Source organism: Electrona antarctica, assembly GCF_951216825.1.
Source record: "Electrona antarctica genome assembly, chromosome: 15".
Classification (NCBI taxonomy): domain Eukaryota; kingdom Metazoa; phylum Chordata; class Actinopteri; order Myctophiformes; family Myctophidae; genus Electrona; species Electrona antarctica.
Window position 1 is genome coordinate 4,897,245 of NC_136796.1, and position 20,766 is coordinate 4,918,010.

Sequence of the window (20,766 nt, forward strand, 5' to 3'; positions counted from 1 at the left end):
GTGTGCGTGCGTGCGTGCGTGCGTGCGTGCGTGCGTGCGTGCGTGCGTGCACAGGGTCTCAGAGGATCAGTGACGCTGAGTTTTCAGACTACGAGTGTGAAGATGGAATTGGAGTCATATCAGGTAAACTCCATGTCCCAAGATGCACTGCAACACAGAGGTCATGTGACACACACAACGAGAAGTTATATCGTGTGTGTGTGTGCGTGTGTGTGTGTGTGTGTGTGTGTGTCTGTGCATGCTTTTCTCAGACTACAGACATAACGGGCGGGACATCCATAGCTCCACCCTCTCTATCCCAGAGCAGGTGATGTTGGCCAATCATGGCTCTCGCCCCGAGAACGTACGGATGAGGTCACGGTCGCCAAGCCAACAGAGGTACTGCGTGCGTGTGTGTGCGCGTGCGCGTGTGTGTATGTGTGTGTGTGTCAGTGTTGCTATAATTGTTGCTCATCACCTTCCTCTCATCACTTCCTGTTCTGTTTTTTAACCATGTGACCTCTTCGTGACCCGGATGTGGTTTGTTTGTTGTCTTCCTCTCTTCCTGCCTCTTGTTTGGTTGCCAGTGGCAACCCCCTGTATCCGCTGTACCGTGACGACGCGGTGCGGTTGCTACGCAACAACAAGCTAACCCGGGCGTGCTCTGACGCAGGGCAATATGGAAACCTGGACAGGTAGAACGATAGATAGATAGATAGATAGATAGATAGATAGTGCCAAATATCACAGTTTCGTAGCGCAAGTTACTTGTTTCGTCCCACCCCTAGTATAAATGTTTCTGTGGCCCCTTTCCGATTGTAATGGTACCCACAACAAAATGTAGCAACGACCTTGGGCCGTGAGTTGCTGATTAGGCCTTTTGTTGGATTTACTAACACTCTTAACGATGGATTTTCATGGACTTTTTGTCTGTCTGTCTGCCCGTCTGTGTAGGAGAGCAATCAGGCGGCTATCTTTAGCCAACTCCCTGGATTCACAACCTGACAGGTATCTGGACTATCAGATTAGTAGTAGTAACGCTAGTAGTCCTGTTAACACATGTATTGCCGTAAAGTAATCAATACTAAAACCCGCTTCACTGCCGTTGTTGTTGTCAAGTGTTCACCTGATGGTGTACGTCGTTCCGTTGCAAAAAACGCGTGCCTTAAAATAACGCGATCACATGTCCTAATGTCGGAAAATATTACATGATGGCCTGCAGTCAGCCTGGGCACACCTGAACTTCCATGCGCAGCCAAAAGAAGATGTCTGCCGGGGTCTCTGCCGGGTTTTTAGACAGAATTTTATGGGAATCTGGCCGACGCGGCAATCTGCCGCGTGGGTGGAGCTTCATTTCCATCCACCAGCTGTCTAAAAACCCAGAAGAGACCCCGGCAGACAGCTTCTTTTGTCCGTGCATGGAATCTTAGGTGTGCTTTAATACACCTAGAGACAACTAGGAGGAAAAAAACAGCCGCCATTCTCTATAGTATTCTATTGGGAGGAACACGCGTACGTTCGTGCAATGGAGCGACCTACACCAGTGGTTTTCAACCAGTGGTCCTTGAGGGGGTTCCATGTTAACCTGACTCCACCAGATGGGGCAGCAGAGAGTACACTGGGTTTCCCCCTCCTGCTCCCATCTGGGAACTCTCAGGCAGACTTGATGCTCCGGCCACCAAACGGCCTGGCCAATCAGCGGCAGCTAGAGGCGGGATCAAGGCATACACAGTGCTGCCTTGATCAGCCCCAGCTAAATGACGGGGAGTTGGTAACCAAATGGACGCTTATAGAGCGTTAACTCTTGAGACCCTTACGGGTCCATTTGGTGTCATGTTACACTCTCAAGAGTTAAATTATGGTTAAACATCTGCATTACTTAATTTACAAGAAGTCTACACAATTAGAGAATGTAGAACAATTGTTATTTTTGATCAAAGTTTGTCTGTTATCTCTCCTAATGGTACCAACATCAATATATAATAGTACAGTACAACAAAATATTCTTTAGTCTTGGGTCTGAGAGGCTAGATCTAATTGAATGGCAATTGAATTGTGGGCCTTAACCCTTTCTCGGGGCGGGAACCCCTATTGGTGTTTTAAGCATTATGTCATACTTTAGCTATTGAAAAATAGCAGATCTACAAGCTCATAGCGCGGCACCGAGTGCCGCGCTATGAGCTTGTAGGTCTGCTATTTTTGAAAAATCGTGAAAATGTGGCACAAATTTGGAATAGATATTCTTTCAGAGCGCAGTTTTTAACTCAAATCTTTGCTTCTGGGGGGTTCCCTGGAACAACATATTTTTAGATGGGGGTCGGTGGCCAATTACATATATATTCGGGGGTCCTTGACATGAAAATGTTTGAGAACCACTGACATAGAAACATAGGTTACTCAGAAAACTGTCAGGATTTAGAAGGCATTTGTAGAATCGTCCTCAGGTCTAAAAACCTGAGGAAAACCACTGACCTACACCATCGGGTGAAGTGAAAAACAACGGCAGTGAAGCAGGTTTTAGTATTGATTAATTTGGCAACACGTGTGTTAATACTGGTACTGTAGTAATATAGTAATATAGTTAGTAAGATAGTATAGTGTTTAATACTAGTGCTGGTAGGAATTGACACCTACTGTCCAGTTGTTGTATGAGCAGCTTACTGCAGGCTGGCGTCTCTGAACATAGCATGAAAAAGTCTCATCATCACTGTGTGTGTGTGTGTGTGTGTGTGTGTGTGTGTGTGTGTGTGTGTGTGTGTGTGTGTGTGTGTGTGTGTGTGTGTGTGTGTGTGTGTGTGTGTGTGTGTGTGTGTGTGTGTGTGTGTGTGTGTGTGTGTGTGTGTGTGTGTGTGCACGTGTTTGTTTCTCACAAGATATATGAATGGCCCCTATCACATGATGAATGGGGCTTGTGATGAGTACAGGTGAGTCTAGGCGCTCCTAGCTGTGGCTCCCAAACTGTGGACTAAAACCCCACCTCACCCCCTAGGACTCCACCTCACCCCCTAGCACTCACCTCTTCAGACTCCACCTCACCCCCTAGCACTCACCTCTTCAGACTCCACCTCACCCCCTAGGACTCACTTCTCTTCAGACTCCACCTCACCCCCTAGCACTCACCTCTTCAGAAGTTCAGACTCCACCTCACCCCCTAGGACTCACTTCTCTTCAGACTCCACCTCACCCCCTAGCACTCACCTCTTCAGAAGTTCAGACTCCACCTCACCCCCTAGGACTCACTTCTCTTCAGACTCCACCTCACCCCCTAGCACTCACCTCTTCAGAAGTTCAGACTCCACCTCACCCCCTAGGACTACTTCTTCTTCTTCTTCTTCTTCTTCTTCTTCTTCTTCTTCTTCTTCTTCGTTTCCGGCAGACTGGAAACACTCTGTCTCTCATTGATGGGCTGTGGAAAGTTCCAAAACCTGCCTATACCAGTGACTTCATCAATGGGGATTCCAAGCTAATACAAACTGCAGCCTTTCTCTTCCTGGAAAGTTAGCATGCTGAAATATATAACATTATAGAAGCTTTAAGAAGCTTATTATTATTATTTTTTTATTGTATTTTATTTTATGATCACACCTGCCTACCGATGATGTCACAGGTTTCTTGAACGGTCCACAGCCCTACACCGAGACACAAAGTCAGTAGACAGAAATGGTGCCAAGTCCTCCTTTAACAACAAATTAATCAATTATTATCAATACTATCATTAATAAAAAAGAAACTGCCCTTGATTAACACTTTCAGCACCACCTGCTGTTCATTTGAAATGACCGCAGGCAGCCAGCTATATCCCCTATATAGGTGCCATTCTATTACTGTCAATACAGCCCAATACAACGAGTAGAGGGGCAAAAACGTTTTCGAGCAGAAGCCGACATGTGTTAGGTTTCACAACAAGCGGTAACATGGCTGGCGCGATGCGATCAGAAATCACTGTTTACATCTGAACACCGGGCGGTTTGGACTAAAACAACAACTTTGGAGTATTTTTCGGAGAAAACGAGCAACAAAGAAACGACAATGAGTGGATCCTTATGGGAGGCGTGCATTGTTCCTCACGATGGGAAGAACGTAGGCGCTGTCTAGCAGCCTGGGCAGCATTGGAAGGTTAGTGTTGAGCTTCGGCTGCATGGCACTGATATAACCCTTACTATACGCCATCTGACGGGTTTGGCGACCTCCGGGGGTTAAATCTTAACCCGTCACCTGACGGGTTGCGAGGCCTTTTGGCGTCCATCGTGTTAAGGCAGTGGGTGCTCAGCTTTGAAAATAACTTTATTTTGGAGCGGCACTCCAAAATAAAAGATGCAAGACTGGCTCAGATGCAATTTCTCATGTCCATTTGAGAACGCTGTTCTACTGTACTTCCTCCAGCCAGGACTACATCCCAGAGTTCCCTTCTGAACCCGACTGTTATGACGAAGAAGTACTGAGGTAAACATAAACACACAGATCAGGGGTCTTCAACTAGGGGGGTCCGGGACACCTAGGGGATCCTCAGAGTTACTACAGCGGGGCCGCCCAAATCTTTATGTGATGGGATATTTTGTTTCACATTAACCACTTGAATCCTGGCCAATTCTGAGGGGCACTTTAGCCAAAAAATAGCTGATCTACAAGCTGTGTTTGGTAGTAAGTCTGGTGTAGAGGGAAACAAGAATTGATTAAATCAATTTATTACCAGCTGCATTATTATTATCTGCGGGGGTCCGCTATAACTGCCTCTGTGTCCGTTTCAGCCTTAGAGTATTCTTACTCTGAGGTTTCAGCTCAGTAGTTTAGGTAGGAACCAACATTCTCTAAGGCGGAACTATTGTGTTCCCAGTCATTCGCTTACGCCCGGACATAATTTGCGGTGCGCAAAATCAGCCAATGAGAAAACCAGCTGGACTAGAGTACTTACTTACTTGCTCATCGATCATAGACTCAGCTTGCTATAGGCTAGCATAGCAGCTGGTAAAAAGAAGAAGAAGGTCAGGTTTACTAAGTATTGACAAAAGTGGTTCATGTCTGAGAATACACATGAATCCAACATATACAATACAGTGCTGTCAAGCAAGTCTACGAAGCTGTCTATGGAATCTATGAGAAAGTGTAATCTGCAACACAATGTTATACAACACATAATGGGGGGGTCCCTGCTTCATCTCTCTCTCTAAGGTAGTCGGTCCTTGGCCTGACAAACGTTGAAGACCCCTGACATAGATAGATAGATAGATAGATAGATAGATGACAGTCATTTGTTTTGTTTTCTTGTTTTCTTCATGGCTTGTTTTCTTCAAAACCCTATGGGTTTTGGCTGTGTCTGACGGTCACCAGGGGTAACCCCACGGTCGTCAGGGTAACCCCACGGTTGTCATGGCATGCTCGTCTCCTCCAGGTGCAGTCGCGGGACGGCTCGCACCGACGACGCGTACAGCCGATCGCGGTCGGCCGACCAGCGGCCGATAGTGGACCGCCCCCCCGTCTACGCACGCTCGGACTCTACGCCCCACCCCGCCGGACGCTCCGCCCCGGCTTCACCTGCCCTCAACAGGTGAGCTATGATGTAGATACGCCTCTTCAGGGTGTATGCTCCACAATGTGTACTTTGCTGCAGCCAATCAAATTATCGCTATAATAATCACAAGCCAATGTTTGTGTTCACAGTTCACACAGACACAGAAAGCTGGGCATAGGAGGGGCTAACGTAGCGCCACTCAAAAATAAAAGATAATTGTCCATATATCAGCCATCAGCCTCTCCTATTCTCTAAATATCAGCATCAGCGCCGATCACGGAAATCAGTAATCGGTCAATCACTACTCCTCCTTGAGTTAAAGATGTTCGCTGTGAACGATTTATATTCTAAGATTTTCACGATTTTTCTAAAATATGAGATCTACAAGCTCATAGCGTGGCACTCGGTGGCACTCATTTTCACGATTTTTCAAAAAGCAGTCTAGGCTAGACAGTCAAAGGCAGTCTAGGCTATTATACCGTACATGTCCGGCATTGATCCTGTTAAAAACGTGGATTAAACAATGAAAACATAACTCGGGCAACTCACGAATCGCAGGGAAAGTGTTCTACAATTAATTAACTCGGGCAACTCGTTATATAGAGGTCAAAGTGTTAATTATGCTATGAATTTGATGGGTTGAATAGAGGTTTCCCTTCCCCTTTGTGAAATGATTTGTAGGTGCAGGGCACCTGAAGACAGAAAGGTGACTCTGCTGGGAGATAGAATGATTTGTAGGTGCAGGGCACCTGAAGACAGAAAGGTGACTCTGCTGGGAGATAGAATGATTTGTAGGTGCAGGGCACCTGAAGACAGAAAGGTGACTCTGCTGGGAGATAGAATGATTTGTAGGTGCAGGGCACCTGAAGACAGAAAGGTGACTCTGCTGGGAGATAGAATGATTTGTAGGTGCAGGGCACCTGAAGACAGAAAGGTGACTCTGCTGGGAGATAGAATGATTTGTAGGTGCAGGGCACCTGAAGACAGAAAGGTGACTCTGCTGGGAGGTAGAATGTGACACAGACTGGGTAGCGTAACAGTTTGTTGAACGTGCAGGCTCTGTTTTTGTTTCATGAGAAGAATACTCAAAGTTTAAGTTTATATGTGACGGAGAAATAAACATGATTTGTTATGACGCAACTTTCGGATCTCCGTGAGTGATTGAGGGCTCTATACGAGAAGAGACGCGAGCGTTCTCTAACAATAGACACCACCACGACCAACAGTGGCTTTAATTGTTTGTTAGAAAGGCCACGATAAATAACGTGATCAGTATCATCAGTGGAGGATTAACCAACCTTGCCTGTGTGTGTGTGCGTGTGCGTGTGCGTGTGTGTCAACAGGTCGAGTCCAATAGGAAGTCCAGCCATGAGTCGTCAGGGTCGCCAGCTGCCCATTGTACCAGCCAAGAGTACGTCTCTCTGCCTGCCTGTCTCTCTCTCTGCCTGTCTCTCTCTCTCTCTCTGCCTGCCTGTCTGTCTCTCATCCTGTCTCTCTCTCTTTGCTGCTTACTGTTTCTCTCTTTCCGTTCTCTTCACGGTTCCTAGCTGTCTATTGTGAACTTTACATGTAAAATGTACATGTAAGCAATACACAAACAACACACTTCAAGTGAGTTACGGTCATTGACATTGAACATGTGCATCAGAACAGAACTACTAGTAATATAATACTACTACAGTATTTCACAGCTGTTAAATTGCTACTGCTACTTAGGGAGGTTGATCATGACATTTTAGTTAATTACTTCTCACGCACACAAATTATTGCGATTAACGGGTTAATTCACTTTTTGGCATTGGACATTGCACCGCTGTAATACAATCTGATGACACCAAACCAGAAAAGCTTCTAAAGTATTTCCCTTTCAGCGTAACAACTTTACATCAGGGGAAAGTACCAACGTTCAAAACCACACTGTCTTTCTCTCGCAGATGGAGGCATTACAATAGAGTCGTACCCAGGTAACCCAGACCCTGATAACACTACAACTAGTGAAACCCCAAACCCTGACCTAACCAAACCCCAAGCCCTGACCGTGCAACTAACCCAAGCCCAAATGAGACGTTGGACCACCAGACAACAGTGGGTCAGGAGGACCCATTTGTGGGTCCCTGACCAACCTTTATGGGTCATGACTCGAGTAAAAATACCATTTTCCTACCGTACATTTAAAATATCTATATATTTCAAAATGTATTTAAAAAAAAAAGTTAAATGATTTCAACAAATCTAAGAAATTCCATAAATAAAACATAAACAACTAGAAAAAGTGCCCTTCTGGGCACAGGTCTCCACCAGGAGGATAGGAGTGTGAGTGTGATGTTTGGCAAAAGCGGGCTACTCCTGTAAAGTTTAGAAGCCAATCGTAGCCAATGAGGGTGGATTATGAGAAATCAAACAAACCCGTCTTGATCACATGACTATGGAGAGCATGTGTACCGATTTGCATGAAATTTGGATCAAATCTGAAGGAGTAATATTAGAAAATGTGTTTTACATATGCCGGCCTCCTGGTGGCGCTATAAAGAGCAGATGTGAAAAATTCCAGGCAAAGGTTTTTCCTTGGCCTCTAGGGAGTTGGCATATAAAGTTATCCACAGATCCGTGCAGCTAGAGGTAAAAACACTTTTCGGCCAGTTATAGCGCCACCATGAGGCTGAGTTGAAAATGTTCATGTGGCATTTCTTCCTCGGCCTAGTGGGAATGTGCGTGCACAATGTCACGGAAATCACACAATGTGTTCATGATTTGCAGCATTTTGTTTGAAACTGAGCACTCCTGCGAACTTTGGAAGCCAATCTTAGCCAATCAGGATGGAGTCTGAGAAATCTGAAAGACCCGTTTCGTTGAATCGCTCTAGAGAGACTGTGTACCAATTTGCGTGATGTTTGGACAAAATCTGTAGGTGTACTGTCCAAAAACTTGTTTTGCACAAAGCGGCCTCCTGGTGGCGCTATAAGAGGCCGTTCTGGAAATTTTGGGGCAGAGGTTCATCGTTGGCATCCAGGGAGTGTGTGTGCCAAATTTGGCATCGACCGGGTTAACGGTGCCAGAGATTAGCTGTTCACAGACGGACGGACACACGGACGGACGGACGGACGGACACACGGACGGACGGACGGACGGACGGACGGACGGAGTGCAAACAAATACTCTCTCCCCATGCCTTCGGCCTGGTGGAGACAATAATACTGTGATCTACAAGATCGCAACGTTGTGCGCTTGCTATTTCCACTAGTTTGGGTCCCGGGAAATCATCTAATCTCTCTTTTGGGTCTCGAACTGAAATCTGTTACCTGTGTCTGTTGGTCCCACTAACCAGCTAGCTAGTTGAAGTCTGTTACCTGTGTATGTTGGTCCCACTAACCAGCTATCTACAGTAGTTGAATAGCTGTAGAGAGAGGTAAACCGAAGCATTCAGGCTTTCCCCATAGACACTTTATTACAAGCTAAAGCTTTTATAGATATAACCCATCCATGTGTTTGTAGGTTATTTGTCATAAACAAGTCAATTGCTACTGTCTTGTACAAAATGTCACTAGCTGACTTCATTTGACTTCACATCCCTGTGTGTAAACATGTTCACATCTTTTATTCTGTCAATGACTAATGACTTAATTTCTTTTTCACCTCACCATCTTTTTTTTCCTTTTCTCAAACTCTTTTGTCGTCCTCTTTGGCCACGCCCATAACAGCGACACTGATTGGCTCCCAAACCCCTCCTCCCCCCTTACAACAACAACAGGCTGGATATGTCATTCATCAGGCCCCGCCTTCTGTCATTCAACAACCTACTCCCGTCATACGAATTCAAGGCCCGCCCCCAACACAACCCCTAATCTATCATCAAGGCCCGCCCCCAACACAACCCCTAATCTATCAACAAGCCCCGCCTCCATTCCAGCCGCAAGCCCCGCCCCCAACCCAGTTTCAAGCCCCGCCCCCAACCCAGTATCAAGCCCCACCCCCAGCCCAGCCACAAGCTTCGCCTGCAGCCCCACCCCCAACGCAGCCGCTAGTCCCGCCCACAGCCCAGATACAAGCCCTACCCCCAAGCCAGCCACAAGCACCACTCATAACCCAGATACAAGCCCCACCCCCAAGCCAGCCACAAGCACCACTCATAACCCAGATACAAGCCCCACCCCCAAGCCAGCCACAAGCCCCACAAGCCTTGCCTCCTGCCCCACCCCCAAGCCAGCCACAAGCCCCACCCCCAAGCCAGCCACAAGCCCCACCCCCAACCCAGCCACAAGCCCCACCCCCTACCCAGCCACAAGCCCCACCCCCTACCCAGCCACAAGCCCCACCCCCTAGCCAGCCACAAGCCCCACCCCCAACCCAGCCACAATCCCCGCCCACAAACCAGCCACAATCCCCGCCCGCAACCCAGCCACAAGCCCCGCCCACAACCCAGCCACAATCCCCGCCCGCAACCCAGCCACAAGCCCCGCCCACAACCCAGCCACAATCCCCGCCCGCAACCCAGCCACAAGCCCCGCCCACAACCCAGCCACAATCCCCGCCCGCAACCAAGCCACAATCCCCGCCCGCAACCCAGCCACAAGCCCCGCCCACAACCCAGCCACAATCCCCGCCCGCAACCCAGCCACAATCCCCGCCCACAACCCAGCCACAATCCCCGCCCGCAACCCAGCCACAAGCCCCGCCTCCAGCCCCGCCCCAAACCCAGCCACAATCTCCGCCCATAACCCAGCCACAGTCCCCGCCCGCAGCCCAGCTACTCTCCCCTCCCCCTGCTCCACCCTCATCAACACCCGCCCCTCCACCAACAACACCAGGTTTGTTTTCCTGTTTACATTGTTAGTGTAGTTCACGTCGTTACGTTAGTGTATTTCTTTATAGGTCGCGCATTAGATCGCTAGTGAGATGTTGGTCACATGTGCGTGTGTGCATTAGTATGTGAATGCGATAGAGCGTGTAATGTATGTATGGGTGCGTCGTGCGTGAATAGGTTGGTGTGTGTGGAATAGTGATAGTGTGCAGCTTTTTTTTTCTCGTAGTTACTGCACTTTGGCTTCGTAGTGCAGTATGGGTAGTGCCTTATAGTGCCTTACGTACAGTATTTTAGAGAGAGGAGGGCATAAGGATGGACGCGAGGATGGAAAATTGAGAAATGAGATTACCACAATTGTTTATTCACTCTCTCCATGTCCACTGCGTTGTTCCTGTCTCATGTTTATGATGTCACTCTTCATCCTGCATGTTTCCACCAATCAGATCCTGATCGACGCCCCACCACACCTGGAGGAACCAGGAAAGGCGAGTGGTGCATCCCAATAGTCTTGTCACGTCTCAATATTATGGGCATAGCAGTGCCTAGCAGTGCATAGCATTGTGTGGTACCGCAGATAGAAAGCCCGCATTCATTTTTCTCATAGAGATTTCTGTAAATATGTTATATTGTATTTATATAATTAATAAATAGCCCCAGACGGGGATTATTAAATGATTTAGTTCTACTGGATCTCTTCTCCAGTAGTCCCTTCTGCCGATTATTATTTTGTAACTACATTTTCAATATATTTAGTCGTAGTTTTAGTCATCATAGCTTAGTTTAGATGTTGTATTTATGTAGTATTAGTCTAGCCTGGGTTCCAGCCTGCAGATTCGCTGCGTTCCGCGGGTCTGAACCCGCTGGTCCGCGGGTCTGAACCCGCTGCGTTCCGCGGGTCTGAACCCGCTGCGTTCCGCGGGTCTGAACCCGCTGCGTTCCGCGGGTCTGAACCCGCTGCCAATCAGGCTGGAACCCAGGCTAGTATTAGTCACTAGTCAGTCGAACATCTTTCTTTATTTATTCAGGGAAGTCAGTTGAGAGCAAGCTCTCTTTTTCAATAACGCCCTGATTACAGTACACATACCATACAATATAAATAATAAATACATTACAGGATAAGAAACAGTTTAGAGTGAGCAAGTACAGCTGGATCTCAAATGGATCCTTACAAGTCTTTTAAAACGTTCAAGTGAAATCAAAGTTTTCAGTTTTCAGATTGATTGTAGAGACAGTTCCACATGTGAGGTGCATAGTAGTGAAAGGCTGTTTTACCCAATTCAGAATTCACAAAGGGGATTTCTAACATAAGGTAGTTTTGGGAGCGGGTGTGATGTTGGCCAGTTTTGGGATGTAATAGGCTGCTAAGATATGTAGGCATTTTTTTAAGTAAGGCTTTGTAGATAAAAACAGTGCAGTGTTGTTCTGCATTTTTTTGGAGAGTATTTCTACACTGCAGTATTGATACCTGAGCAATATTTCACAAGAGGGTGTGCGTTACTGCCTGTGTTGCTGCAGGAACAATAGGCGAGCAGAAGTGCCATTAATGACGGTAACGCACACCAACAGTTACCCTTTTCTTTTTTTAATTAAATCATGTCCACTCAATTTCATTAACTAAGATATTCCAAAAAAAAATATGACGTAGATGTAGCCACTATGACCGAAAATGTCCCGTGAAAACGCCAAAACGGCCAGCCTAGCTATAGCTGATTTTTATGTTTTGATTAGGTGCAATTAATTTATAGGTGTTCATGCTCGTTTGAAGCACGGATAGAGGGCTATTTCAACCAATCAGATTGCTTCCTCGGAACTACCTGTTGTATAATTCTACTTCATCACTGGTCTAGTTCATGTAATGTAATGACCTTCTCTCTCTCTGCTGGTACCAGAGGTCAAATGGGTGGACCAGCAGAACAAAACAGACAATGGAACGAAGCTACCAGGTGCCAATAGCTAATGCTATTTTGTATTAGCCATATTTTCACTTTCAAACATGCTTGGGGTCATTTTAACATCTACTCTGGCTTTTGTGAACACCCCACAAAAGGGTTAAGTTGCTTTATTGAGTATTTAAATATTTTATATACATTTTAACAGACAGGCCCCCTTCTCATACAAACTCATTGTAACTTCAAACTCCATTTTAACCACGTTAGATTAATTGAAAACACTCGTCCTTGGTTCTGATTTTGTCCTTCTAATATGTGAGGAGAACAATAACATTAATGAAAAAAAGAGTAGATGTTAAAATGACCTCAAACAAGTCAAATATCCCTTTAAATAAATTAGGTGTGCACAATTAGTTGCAATGGTGATATTAGTGACCATACCCCAGAAACCCCCAAATCCAGCTTCATAGTACAGCTGCCTGGTCTGGATTATATCTGGTCTAGATTATATCTGGTCTGGATTAGTAGTAGATCTGGTCTGCATTAGCTCTGGTCTGGATTAGATCTGGTCTGCATTAGCTCTGGTCTGGATTAGATCTGGTCTGGATTATATCTGGTCTAGATTAGATCTGGTCTGCATTAGCTCTGTTCTGGATTAGATCTGGTCTGGATTATATCTGGTCTAGATTAGATCTGGTCTGGATTAGATCTGGTCTGGAGTAGATCTGGTCTGGAGTAGATCAGGTCTAGATTAGATCTGGTCTGCATTAGCTCTGTTCTGGATTATATCTGGTCTGGATTATATCTGGTCTAGATTATATCTGGTCTGGATTATATCTGGTCTGGATTAGATCTGGTCTGGATTAGATCTGGTCTGGATTAGATCTGGTCTGGAGTAGATCTGGTCTGGATTAGATCTGGTCTGGATTATATCTGGTCTGGAGTATATCTGGTCTGGATTATATCTGGTCTGGAGTAGATCTGGTCTGGAGTAGATCTGGTCTGGAGTAGATCTGGTCTGGAGTAGATATGGTCTGGATTATATCTTGTCTGGATTAGATCTGGTCTGGATTAGATCTGGTCTAGAGTCAGACCTGGTCTAGAGTCAGACCTGGTTTAGAGTCAGACCTGGTTTAGAGTCAGGGTGCTGTGTTGGTGTGTGTTGATGGTTTGCTCTGATGCTTGACTTTGGTGTGACTATGAATTAATCCTGTGAGCTTTACGAATCAGTTCATGGTTTATTCAATTTTGTTTGTTTCCATTTTATTTAATGCCCATCCATCCATCCATCCATCCATCCATCCATCCATCCATCCATCCATCCATCCATCAGGGGAAGTTCTGCCAAATGAAGAAGGTAGATAGTCACCATCTCGTTCTCTCCTGTCAATTACAATTCACAATTTATCAGACACTTTATATCCAGAGCGACTTGCAAGAGGGAAATCGATGTATTGCCTCAAATAAACTAGGGTAGCAGTATAGAATATCTGATCTAATTACATTCTGCACATTTGTGGTTGGGGGTAGGGATGTCCTGATCACGTTTACTTTTATCCCGATCCGATTCTGATCATTTGTTTTTGCCGATAGGGATTTTTACCGATCCGATATTTATGTTCTTATATAACACACTTATGCCATATCACAATAGTACAATATCCCAAATCACAGACAATATACAGTCGAATGTCATCATATGGATATGCAGTACTGTAATATTGATACTATATGGATGTCCCGATCACGTTTTTTTTGCTCCCGATCCGATTCCGATCATTTTAAATGACGTGATTGGCCCTGATTTCCGATCACGTGACAACCCTAATTGAGGGGGGGACGGGGGACGGACGGACGGACTGTTGTTATGAGATGAACACGGTTGTGTACTGTATCTCTTGAATTAAATGGAAACAAGACACCCACCAAACACACACGCGCACACACACACACACACACACACACACACACACACACACACACACACACACAGACACACACACACACACACACACACACACACACACACACACACACACACACACAGTCACACACAGTCACACACACGCACACACACACACACACACACACAGTCACACACACACACACACACACACACACACACACACACAGTCACACACAGTCACACACACGCACACACACACACACACACACACACACACACACACAGTCACACACAGTCACACACAGTCACACACACGCACACACACACACACACACACACTATGAGACATGTTTAACTTTGTATGATTATAACTTCTCCCTCCCCCATTTCTTTAGGTGGGATGAAAGACCCTAACAAGGTACAGTATGTCTGCAATTAATCCGTGTATTTATTAATTTAGCTATTTCTTTCAAATAGATATATTCCCATATTTTATTAAGTGAATTAGATCATTTCTTAGTCAGATCCAGTTTGATCCAGTCTGAACCGAACCAGTCGGATCCTGTCAGGTCAAATGGATTTCGCCCTTACTGGGGATCTAGTTAGATTCAGTCAGTTTGATGTTGATCGTATAAGCTAGTGGACCAGGCTCCATGTGTTCATTATGGCAGTGTGGTTCCCAAACCTTTTCATGTCAAGGACCCCCAAATTGACACGAATTAGCCCGCGGACCCCCATTAGAAAAGATATGCCAAGGACCCCCAAAATAGATGATTTTTTTACGGCTCTAACAGTGATTTTCAACCATTTTCATTTGAAGGATCCCAGTTTGACATGCATTAGGCTACGGACACCCATTTAATGGCATTTCTATCTCTGGGACCCCCAATTTACATAGTAAACTCTATGTTAATTTAACTCTGAGAGTGTACAAATGGAACTCTGGGTGTGCAAATGGAACCAAATGGACCCGTTGGTTCCATTTGGTTCCAAACTATAATTTAGCTGGGGACCCCCTGGAACTCCCCCAAGGACCCCTGGGGGTCCCCAGACCCAACTTTGGGAACCACTGTATTATGGAATGTGATGGTTTGCTGTCTATGCCCCTCCTCTAGCTGAAGGACAGCCAATCATGCAAGTCATCAGATTCTGATGTCAGTGACGCATCCTTGCTAAGCTCCGCCTCCGATGTTAAGGGAACGCCCAAGAACAGGTGTGAGGAGCTTATAGTTTAATGTTTCACTTAGCGTGTTAGCATTCTCTGTGAGCGTGGCTGCGTGGCATGTTACCATTCACTTAGCATATTAGCACTCTCTGTGGCATGTTACCGTTCATTTAGCATGTTACTGTAGCTTTCTCTATGGCATTCCATTCACTTAGCATGCTAGCATTCTCTGTGGTATGCTACCATTGACTTAGCATGCGTGTGCATTCACTGTGGTATGTTAGCATTCTCTGTGGAATGCTACCATTCACTTAGATTCTAAGTGAATGGTAGCATTCCACAGAGAATGCTAACTTCTTCTAAGACTTAGAAGAATGTTAGCATTCTCTGTAGCATGTTCATTTAGCATGTTAGCATTGTCTGTGCCATGTTACTGTGTGTGTGTGTGTGTGTGTGTGTGTGTGTGTGTGTGTGTGTGTGTGTGTGTGTGTGTGTGTGTGCGTCTGTGCGTGCGTGTGTGTTTTGTCTGTAATAATGCCTCATTTATACTATATCACACAACGTGCCACTTTGCTAAGTAGAACAGATCTTCAAACTAACAACGCCTTGTTAGCTTGTTTAAGCATGATCTGTAGATCTGCATTTACCTGTGTTTCTTTTTCTATCATTGTGTCTCACTGTCCATTTTTGTCGTCTGTCTGCATGTCTGTCCGTCTGTCCCGTCTGTCTGTCCGTCCATCCATCCGTCTGTCTGCATGTCTGTCCGTCTGTCCCATCTGTCTGTCCGTCCGTCCATCCGTCTGTCTGCATGTTTGTCCGCATGTTTGTCTGTCTGTCTCTCTATGCATATCATGTTCGGTCATTGGCTGATTCCAGCCGAGCGGCGTCCCTGGATGGCCAATCAGTGGAGGGGGCGGAGCCTGGGGGAACACAGGAAGTGGGTGGGGCAGAAGTGGGTGGAGCTGAGCTGAGCTGCTCTGATTTTGAGGAGGAGTCTGAACCTGAACCTGAGGCCGCCAAGTAAGAAACTGACCAATAGGCTTCTGGGAGCTGTTTACACTGACTAATAGGATTCTGGCAGCTGTTTAAACTGACCAATAGGGCTTCTGGCAGCTGGCATCTGTTTAAACTGACCAATAGGATTCTGGCAGCTATTTAAACTGACCAATAGTCTTCTGGCAGCTGTTTACACTGACCCAATATGTTGACATCGTTGACGTAGTAATCCTGCGTTGGCTCATAAGCCCAGTATCTCCCATCTTTTTTATGGGCACTGGCACCTCCAATGTCTGGCTTTCGGAAATGACGTCATATGGTGTCCAAGTCTATGGACTTTTAATGATGTAAAAAAAAAAAAAAAGACAACAGCACCCCACATGACGTCATGTTGCCGTGTGGCTCTTATTTTCTTCCTATTCTTTTCCTCGTCATTTCATTCGTTTTAGCTATAATAACCCTGGCGAGCTACAGCAGGGGTTCTCAACCCGTGGGTCGCGACCCCTCGGGGGGTCGCCAAATTATTTTGGGGGGTCCCCAAAATATTTTCCAAAAAAAAGAAAAAAAAAAGAATATTTTCACGATTTTTCAAAAATAGCAGACCTACAAGTTCATAGCGCGCCACTCGGTGGCGCGCTATGAGCTTGTAGATCTGCTATTTTTCAATAGCTAAATTATAACAATGCTTAAAACATCAAAAGGGGTTCCCGCCCAAAATGGTTTAAGGTTATTGTAGCAGTCAATTTATATTGGGGGTCGGGAGGGGGCGGGGGTCCCGAGACATTGCCAAAGCATTTCCGGGGGTCCCCGGCCAAAAACGTTGAGAACCCCTGAGCTACAGTACTTAAATGTGGTTGCAATTCCCCCCGCAGGCCAGCAGCAGGCGCTCTGCCCCGGTCTAATAGTGCAGGAGCGACCCCCGACGCCGCAGTCGCGGCTCTGACTATGAGAAACGACGACGATGAGGATGACAAGAAACGGCGGAACAGCCTGGGAGGAAGGATGCTCGGACTGGTGGGACTGGGGAAGAAGAGCCAGTCTGCTTCACAACTCGACCCTGAAGGTTAGTACTACCCAGAGCCATAGAGTGAGACAGAGTTCTGACAACTCCGTGCACTTCATGGGGCTTCAGTCCAATGGCGCCTCTTCTCTTCTACATAGACTTCTATTGGCGAAGAGCATTGGCGAATAGGGACAACAAGTCCTGGACCGGAAGTTGACAGAAATACATTGGACTCAGGCAACAGCCCAGCTTTAATGATCTTAAATCCCTTTTATTTTAGATTGTTTATTAGTAATAGTACAACATAAACATTACAGAGACTTTAGTTTTTATTGAACAATACTTTAAAACACACATGCCTAAAATTGCTCTTATTTGCACCGCCCTCGTTGAAAACAATGTATTTCAAACTCCAGCTTGTCCCAGTTCAGGCTGCATGAACAGAGATCGAGCGCTCCGTTTTCTGCCCCCTCAATGTCGTAACTCTGTCTTACTCTATGGCTCTGGTACTACCGTAATCTCTATGGCTCTGGTACTACCGTAATCTCTCAAGAACAGATTCTGAAACAAACAGCTGGGTGCTGTTTTTCCTTTTTTGCCGATGGGTTCCCAGCCTAGAGTTATATAGTGTGGACCGGGAGTGACCGTCCCGCCCTCCTGCTTTCAATGGAAGTTGCCTCAGTGGCGTTTTGAAGCACCCAGAAGAACGCTCTACTTCCACATTTGCCAACCAAAAATGCCATCAAAGGGCCGCCAAAATACATTTGTGTAACTGTAGATTTAGTCAACTAAAATCTTAGGATATTTACAGGTGTAGGCTACATAAGTTTAATGTCACATCACAGGTTTACATAATGGTGTAAAAAGATGGTGTTTACATAGTTTACATAGTCAAGTAATGTGCGTGTGCACCCCGCCACCACCCAGCGCTTCTTTCAACTACAGAACTGTACTGCACTGTTCAGCATCCGTCCATCGTTTCATAAGCATCATTTACTGTGTGTGTGTGTGTGTGTGTGTGTGTGTGTGTGTGTGTGTGTGTGTGTGTGTGTGTGTGTGTGTGTGTGTGTGTGTGTGTGTGTGTGTGTGTGTGTGTGTGTGTGTGTGTGTGTGTGTGTGTGTGTGTGTGTGTGTTCCAGGGGAGGAGAAGAAGAAGAAGGTGATTCGTCTCCCCGTGCAGCGCAGTGTAGAGACGGGTCTGGCAGTGGAGTTCAAAGCTAAGTTCACCAGACAGCCCAGCAGAGACCTGGACGCTGACGAACCCAAACCTGGAGCGTACGTGTACACACTCAGCACGCGCACACACAGTCGCACGCATTATTATAGAATGACCAAAGCCCCAGCCGGTGACGGTTGGAACCCGTTGGGCTTGCAGATCTCTCACACTGTGTCTGTCTGTCTGTCTGTCTGTCTGTCTGTCTGTCTGTCTGTCCAGTCTTATATTTCCCGGTGTAAAGCTAGCTATAGATAAAGACTTCACCGGCTTCCTGGAGGGTTTAGGCCCCGCCCAACTGGCTGGTCGACAGACTCTGGCCACGCCCTCTATGGGTAAGGACCGCCTCTCTCAGAAGTGCACACAAACACTATAACGCAACACGTTGCATTGTTACATTGTAGATGTAAATGTGTATTCATGATGATTCTGGATCCAAGACAAACAATAGGGAAGCAATTCAGCCCATCTCCACTAGGGATGTGACGATATATATGCCGATTATTGTGGCAATAAAGTATAGGCCTATCTCACAGCCCCCTTTCCACACCCCCTTCCGGTAGATAGTGGTGTCATTTAACATTAGGCATTTACACTTTTTTTTCTCTGGAGAATCTAAGTACATTTCCTAATGTTAAAATGTCAAAGACCGATAATAATATGAAGAAAACACAATGGTATAACAACTCAAATAAGTAGAATAAACCTTACCTTTATAAAACGGTAGTTTGTGGCTTGTGAAAATACCTCTTTTAACATGGAAGCCTATGGACCGCAAAAAAAATAACACCACTATCTCCAAAAGGGGAAGTAAAAAGGGGGCGGGGAAATGCTGTGAGATAGGCCTATTGCGATTAACAATGGTATTAACAATGGTAACCTCTTTAAACCCCATTATACCTATATGGTGGGAACGTTTGCCAACAATAGACAATCTACACGTGTTGCGTTGCACTGCCAGCTTGTAGATCTGCTATTTTTGGCGATTTGTGTAGAGTGAAATAAGAGCATACCCAAATGCACTCTTTAAAAGTCTGTTTTATCAAGTAAAGCGGGTTTAAGACTTTAAAGGGATAGTTGGCTTTTTTTTAGAGACAAATCAGGACAAAATCAACTTTGTTGGAGACCCTTTCTCTATCCCAGCAACACGGTAATCGCAGGACGTTTGCGAGATCTGCCGCCGGACAGCGTCCACTCAGGAGACCATTAGGTGTGCCATTTCACACCTAGTGTAGGGAAGCGCGTAGTCTCGAGTTACCAGACTGTTGCCTCCGCGATTTCCAAACACTCCATTATACAGTCTGGGCCAACGGAAGAGGTCTCATGAGTATGCGATAAAGCGGAAGTGGAGCCTCCTCGCCACCTCCGTTTCGTCTTTACAGTCGCGCACATTTATCCAAATATAAATAGAAAACATCTAAGCATATGTAGCTTGTTGCTTAGCAGAAAAGGAAATAAAAAAATATATTTTCGTGAACGGAAATGGCAGCTTCCGTTACTCACCTCATAGTTCCAGACTCTATATAGCATTCGGAGATTGTGGAATAGTTGTCTGGCTACGCGACACTAGGAAGCGTGAAATGTACGCATCTTTCATTTTGATGAAGACACGTCCTGTTGTAAACTGATGTCTCTTCCTGTCAAGGTGACATGAGGTTGTAATGATGTCACTTCCTGTCAGGTGACATCCAGATCGGCATGGTGTTCAGGAAGGAGCGTCTTGACGTGGAGGTGATCCGAGCCAGAGGCCTTCTGGGTAAACAGGGCAACAAGACCCTACCAGGTGAGTGTGTTCTTTCTCACTCAGCAAAGTTTGGGGTCAACCATAGCCTGTAAAATATAGATAATAAAAATCACACCCGTGTGAACTGAGTGGTGTAATATAGCCTGTCTGACGTAATGAAATCATGTCTGACGTAATGAAATCACACCCGGGTGAACAGGGTGAACATAGCAACCATGCTCATTTTTTCTGCACAAACAAAGCCAGTTGTAGGAGTGGTTTACACCACTCAATGAAATCACACCCGGGTGAACAGGGTGAACATAGCAACCATGCTCATTTTTTCTGCACAAACAAAGCCAGTTGTAGGAGTGGTTTACACCACTCAACAAAGCCAGTTGTAGGAGTGGTTTACACCACTCAATAATACCTACCAACACAACGGATTGAAATAATTCATGGAATGGACTAGTTTGCTCATAACAAGGTAAGAAAACAAACAAAATAAATGTATTTGCTACAGCAAATACATTTATTGACACCGCTTAACCATTTTGACCCGCATTAAAAGCTTGACCAGGA

The 20,766-nt window shown here is 45.8% G+C and overlaps 1 protein-coding gene across 3 annotated transcripts in view; it reads left to right on the plus strand.

The window, feature by feature from the left end:
- rims2b (regulating synaptic membrane exocytosis 2b) overlaps positions 1 to 20,766 on the plus strand; it is a 59,866-nt gene that overhangs the window by 35,544 nt on the left and 3,556 nt on the right. For 2 of the 3 annotated variants that reach the window (XM_079523016.1, XM_079523017.1), the window contains exons 19-32: positions 55 to 123; positions 252 to 378; positions 4,363 to 4,422; positions 5,369 to 5,524; positions 6,832 to 6,899; positions 10,733 to 10,774; positions 12,179 to 12,232; positions 13,512 to 13,535; positions 14,480 to 14,502; positions 15,200 to 15,297; positions 17,118 to 17,308; positions 18,388 to 18,523; positions 18,684 to 18,796; positions 20,143 to 20,244. In XM_079523016.1, the coding sequence (XP_079379142.1) occupies positions 55 to 123; positions 252 to 378; positions 4,363 to 4,422; positions 5,369 to 5,524; positions 6,832 to 6,899; positions 10,733 to 10,774; positions 12,179 to 12,232; positions 13,512 to 13,535; positions 14,480 to 14,502; positions 15,200 to 15,297; positions 17,118 to 17,308; positions 18,388 to 18,523; positions 18,684 to 18,796; positions 20,143 to 20,244 (1,263 nt within the window). The remainder of the gene's footprint in view (positions 1 to 54; positions 124 to 251; positions 379 to 4,362; positions 4,423 to 5,368; positions 5,525 to 6,831; positions 6,900 to 10,732; positions 10,775 to 12,178; positions 12,233 to 13,511; positions 13,536 to 14,479; positions 14,503 to 15,199; positions 15,298 to 17,117; positions 17,309 to 18,387; positions 18,524 to 18,683; positions 18,797 to 20,142; positions 20,245 to 20,766) is intronic. The other variant, XM_079523018.1, reaches the window with a different exon arrangement.